Here is a 5,955-nt window from a genome sequence, read left to right as displayed (position 1 = left end):
GGAGAAGGGCTCTGCGGTCAAAACAGGCTTGAAGGTTATCACATCGCCTGTCCTTATGCTGGCTCTCTGGCTGAATGAAGCTAATGGAATTTTCAAGCTTTTGCCATCTCTGCTTTTGTCCTCCTCTAAAAGACGACAGGATCCCAGGGAACGATAAGCACCAACGGGGATCCTTCATGACAGAGACAGGGGACAGAAACAGCAGCAGCTCCTGAGGCAAAGCCGAGGCGCTGAGAGCACCAACTCAGGCTCTGAAGGCAGCATCACGGATGCTCTGCCTGTTCTTGCACAAAACGATCTTCAGTGTCACTGTCACGGGTTCCATCTGGATCCAGGAAGGCTTTTCTTCTACTTCAACAAGCACAGGTAAAGTCTCATAACCTACCTATGTAAACTACTTGGTAAGTACTAAGCACTTAGTATCACCTATTTGTTGACTGAATATAAAAATAGTTTCACGTATACAGTGTTCACCATGGGCCAGGAAGGAACCAACCTCTTCAGGTGGGTAATCTTACTCAATCCTTATAAAAACCACAGGAGGCAGGGAACAGGAGTAGTTAACACCAATAGAACTTACCATGAACACTGCTTTAAGCACTTTATGTATTTATTTATTTTTGGCTGTGCTGGGTCTCAGCCACGGTACTCGGGGTCTTTGTTTTGGCATGCGGGCTTCTCTCGAGTTGTGGCACTGGGGCTCCAGAGCGCATGGATTCTACAGTTGTGGCGTGAGGGCTTCTCTCTAGTTGTGGTGCACAGGCTCAGTTGTCCCATGGCATGTGGGATTCTAGTTCCGCAGCCAGGGATTGAATCCGTGTCCCCTGCATTGGCAGGTGGATTCTTAACCACTGGACCACCAGAAACTCCCTTGAGGACTTTAGACATTAATTCAGTGTGTGTGATGCATGTAAATCCTCACAACAACCCTAAGGATTAGCTATTATTCTCCCTTCATTTTACTGACGAGAAAACTGAAGAGATGTGGTGACGTGTCCAAAGTCAGACAGAACAGGGACCACACCCTGGCAAACTGGGTCACAAACCTGGACCCTTCACGTCGCTGCTCCGCTCCCTCACACGACAGCTCTGGGATTACCTGTGACTGCGCCCAAGAAAGGACTCTTACGTACACTGCGGGGCCCCGCAGGGCCTGTGGGGGCCGGCTCCGCGGCAGCCTGCACAGCTTTCTTCTCTGGCTGCTCCTCTGACGTCTGGGTGGGTGCAGTGACTGGCAGGGCCTGGTTTTCTGGAGGAGAGCCACCATCTGGCAATACACCAAGCAGAGCTAGAGCTTTAAGACCTAAACGTGGGAAGCAAAAAAGAGGATGGTTAAAAGTTTTGTAAGAGGGTTATTCCCTGCAAATGCCATAAATCACTTTACTACCATATGCAAAGAGATAGCTGAGCTTTTCCACAGGCTGAACCAGAGTACTCAGTCCAATCCCCCTACCCCCATCCCACGCATCTACTCAGCTTCTGACTTCAGACACTAGAAGTTTCGATAGCGGGGGACACCTGTGCTTTATTAACAGAGGACAAAAGATACAAGAGGACTGCCTGTTTAGAAATCATAAACATGAAAATTTAATAGAGCCCCACACAACTAGATTTTTAAGTTCTCTCTCCCTGGCAAACAGTTAACAAGACGGATCCGAAGCACCAGTGTCTCCCACTGCCACTTCATCCAAGTCTGACTCCCTCATGTTTACTACAATGAGGAGTTGGTCTGTTATTCTGGAAGGAATTTAAATTTGTTTCAGGAATTTAACATTTACATTATTCTTCTCCTTGGCACCCCTCAGTAAAGTCAAGTCATCTAGATATTTTATTAGTCAAACTAATTTCATTATAAATAGCTCTCACTTAGAACACAGTTGTGTGGAAGTGGTTCTGCACTCCAGGTGTTTTTGGTTTTTTTAAAAAAAGGCTGAATTCCTTTGGCAAAGTCTGGTGTATTCAAATAATCTATCCCCAGACATTAAGAGTTTTAATTATTCATTTTTTTCCCACCTTCACAAAATATTTTAGAGAAACTAAATGCTCCTTTAATGCCAATGTTTCTCTCAAATGCATATGGAGATTTAAAATTAAGTTCCGAGAGGACCTCCTTGGTGGTCCAGTGGTTAAGACTCTGAGTTGCCAACGAAGGGGGTGCAGGCTCAATCTCTGGTCAGGGAACTAGATCCCACATGCCGTGGGCCATGCCAAAAGATTAAAAAAAACAGTAACAATTTAAACAAATTTTTTTTAATAAATAAATAAATAAAGTTCCATCCATAGTGAGCATCTCTTGTGGAACACTGGATTTTGACGCCTCCACACTGAGCACTGCGTTTCACTTCTGCTGCGGCTGTTCCTTCGTGAGCAGTTTAGGGCTGGTTTGGTTTCCGAGCCTGAGGAACACCTACCTTTTCCCTGGTGAGCCTTCATCAGACAGTCCCCGACGAGCTGCAGGCACCGGCTCCGCAGGGTGGTGGCGCTGCTGCGGACCTGTGGGTCCAGCTTTTCGCCGTCCACGTCCTCGGCGCTGGCCAGGTGGGCACTATAGAGAGCCAGGGCGGCGAAGAGCAGCCAGGAGTAGTTGTGGATGTAGGGCTGGATGAGCCTCTGCCGGTCGCTGATCCGGATAGTCACCATTGGATGGGCAGTGATACTGTGGGTAGGCAAGTGGCTGCAAAGGCAAGACGTTTTTAAGGCCTGAAGGCCCCTGTGAGTGTCCGAAAAGGAGAATGGGACCTCAGGGGACCACATGCACAGTCACAGGTGGGCGTCAGTTACCTCTAAGGCTGTTACTGAAAATTTAAAGATATACATACTGGCCCTCTCTTCAGAAAAATGAACGAACACAAACACTGCACCATCCACTTCAGGATTTCACACCCCCCAGAAGACTGTCCATGGAAACCAAGTGAAGTAAGACTTCCTTTTTGTGAAGCTTCACAGGGTTCACTTATAGCTTTTTGGTAATGTGAGGAAATGCCCATAATTTTTTGAGATGGATACGAAGTATGTAGGAAGGAAACGACTGAAGGTCTGGAATTTGCTTTAAAATACTTTAACAAAGCAGAAGAAAAAAAAAAAAAAGAATCGAAGCACACATAGCAAAATCTTCCTAATTGTTGAGTCTGGGTAAAGGGGACATGAAGATTCATTGTACTACTCTTTTTATTTGTGGGTATGTTTGAAATTTTTTATAATGTAAGATTTTTTTTAAAAAAAGCAAACAAGTACATGAAAAAAAGTTTGCTGGGCTGGAGGTCACGTGAGACATACCCATAGGAATATTTCTTGGCTGCGTAGCATCCATAGCACAGGTCAAAGTCATCGCATACATTGCAGTGCATCCTCCGGCCTATGATCAAACCCTGGCAGTGGTCACATGTGAACTCCATGTTGACCATTTCGTGGTCATCTCCATGGCCCTCAGGCTTCACCCCACCTGGGGGAAGAACAGCAGCGTGAGGTGGACTGGGCAAAGGGCTCTGAGAAGGGCTGGTTTCCAAACCCAAACCAAACCAGAAGCAGAGTTGCCCCCAACAGATCGCTCAGGATGTCAGGGACCACAGGCATCTTTCAGAGACCGTGCATTCTGCCCAGTGGTTCTCAGCATACGAATGATACTCTTGGCAGAGAAACTTCTTAGCAGTGGTACCATGGATTGACTTCCCTTTTTCAGTGCAATGCAGAGCCTGATCAAATAGATCACCAATTCCCATTATGACCTCCATTTGGTAGCACAAGTCCTCATGCCAATTTGTAAGCCATCTTCCACAAACCCTCCTCAGACATATCTAAGCATCTATTGATGTATTCTTGTTAAAAAGCAATGAGAAGTTATCAGGTACTTGCTTTTACTTTTTCATTCCTGAATCATAAAGAGACTCCATAACCCCAGACCCACTGAGTGAGAAAGAATGTGAATCACGAAAGAGACTGACAGCTCTGGTCTCCTTCTCACTTTGAGTCCAGTGGGTCTCTAAGCCCCCATCACACACTCTGCTGAATGTTCCTCACCTCTGACCCACTTCTGTTCCCACGGCCAGAAACCTAGTCCAGGCACGAATCCACTTGTCACTACTGTGGTTTCCTAAAGGAAGCCCTTACATGGACAGAACCAGCTTCCTCTAGCATAGCTCTGGTTATGTTAATACCCTGCTGGCAAAACTTCCCCTTTTGTTTGTAGACTCATTCAAATTCCTGAGACTGGCATCTCTGGATCCCATAACCTGGGCCCACCTTGTCTCAATCCATCACTTAGCTGTGGACACTGGTAAGTCTGTCGAAACACACTGCAGAAGCTCACTCCTCTGGCCCTGGACTCGCTCAGTCTTAGGATGACACACTCTCCATTGTTAACTTTCTTTAAAGCCCAATTCACATCCCTAGGGGCTTCCCTCATAGCCCAGTTGATAAAGAATTCGCCTGCAATACAGGAGACCTTGGTTCGATTCTTGGATTGGGAAGATTCACTGGAGAAGTGACAGGCTACCCACTCCAGTATTCTTGGGCTTCCTTGTAGCTCAGCTGGTAAAGAATCCGCCTGCAAAGTTGGAGACCTGGGTTCGATCCCTGGGTTGGGAAGATCCCCTGGAGAAGGAAAAGGCTACCCACTCCAGTATTCTGGCCTGGAGAATTCCCTCAACTGTATAGTCCATGGGGCTGCAAAGAGTCGGACATGACTGAGTGACTTTCACTTTCACATCCCACCCCCTCCACCAGCTTTCCTTCAACAGCAGTCTTCCCTCCTTCTGAACTCTCCCAGAATAATGTGCACTGCTCATCTGTAACTCAGCAGGGACACTTCTATCCTGGAATACACCTTGCATGAGCAGGTCCTGTCTCCTGCCGCAGGTGTAAATGCTTCTGGGACAGCGGCTGTATTTTATAAAGCCAGGCGATATGCACACTAACAGCACTTAGCAGCTTACTATTGTCAACCTGCTCTGCCTCAGCACCTGTGAGTTGAGAGGATTCAAGAATTTCTGAAGTTTGCTTGTGTGTATTTTACTTCTTGTAAACAGCCTGATTCAGAGGGAAAAATCATTTCCTGAAAACTCAACTGATGGACATTCACTGGTGCTGAGAGTTTATCAAGTGTCTACATCCAGTGAGGTGGAAGGTGGAAGCTTGTCAGGTGACAGAGCTCTGGAGTTTGTCACTCAGCTGGGGAAGTGAGGTCGTACTTGCCAACAAGACAGAGAACACTGCTGGGCAGTGCTGTCACTGTACAGTGGGAGGTTAAAAAACAACAAGATCACAGGAGAGAGAAATGCTTCTTCCTTGTGGGGACGGCACACTCACGCCGTGAACTTTACCTAGGAAGCAAGTCTTGCAGAGATCCATGTCGCTGCACTGCAGACAACGGTAGCGATGCCAGGGGGCGATCTCATCACACCCATCACAGGAGATGTCCACATTTAACAGGTCACAATAGCGAGCAATAAACATGTGCATCTATAAGGTGAAATAAAACATAATCAACCAACAGACTTTTAATGTGGCCACTATTCATTCATCAATCCATCCTTCAACAGCTACTTAAAACACTCCAGGCATTGTACTAGGTGCTAGGATTGGGAGACTAAGGAGCTCAGTGTCGAGCTGGGAATTCCCTCAAACAGACGACAGCATACAGTATGATGTACGGACAGCCAAATTCAGGAGGCTTAGAGAGCACGTGGAGGTTTCTCAAAAAGAATTAACTACTCAGGTGAGACCTGAGGGGCAAACAGGCATCAGCTGGGTGGGGATGAAGGTGATGCGCATGCGGGATAAAAGCAATAGGAAGTTCTATGGGAGACCACAAAAGAATCAAGCCGGGGGCTTGTGCACCTGGAAATAATTCCGAATGTAGAGCACACTATGGAGCAGGGCTAACCGGATACAGTTAGAAAGGTTAAACTGCAAGAGGCTGGGATGGAAGAGTAGCATGATTAAATCTGAGCGTTCTGA

At 46.8% G+C, this 5,955-nt stretch overlaps 1 protein-coding gene across 1 annotated transcript in view; it reads right to left on the bottom strand.

Moving 5' to 3' along the window:
* ZZEF1 (zinc finger, ZZ-type with EF-hand domain 1) overlaps positions 1 to 5,955 on the bottom strand; it is a 95,506-nt gene that overhangs the window by 26,850 nt on the left and 62,701 nt on the right. The window contains exons 34-37 of the mRNA XM_010847465.1: positions 5,319 to 5,457; positions 3,277 to 3,442; positions 2,412 to 2,674; positions 1,134 to 1,303 (exon numbers count right to left, since the gene is read on the bottom strand). Of these exons, the coding sequence (XP_010845767.1) occupies positions 1,134 to 1,303; positions 2,412 to 2,674; positions 3,277 to 3,442; positions 5,319 to 5,457 (738 nt within the window). The remainder of the gene's footprint in view (positions 1 to 1,133; positions 1,304 to 2,411; positions 2,675 to 3,276; positions 3,443 to 5,318; positions 5,458 to 5,955) is intronic.

This window comes from Bison bison, unplaced genomic scaffold (assembly GCF_000754665.1).
Source record: "Bison bison bison isolate TAMUID 2011002044 unplaced genomic scaffold, Bison_UMD1.0 scf7180017864249, whole genome shotgun sequence".
Taxonomy (NCBI): domain Eukaryota; kingdom Metazoa; phylum Chordata; class Mammalia; order Artiodactyla; family Bovidae; genus Bison; species Bison bison.
This window is presented reverse-complemented; position numbering and strand designations above follow the sequence as displayed.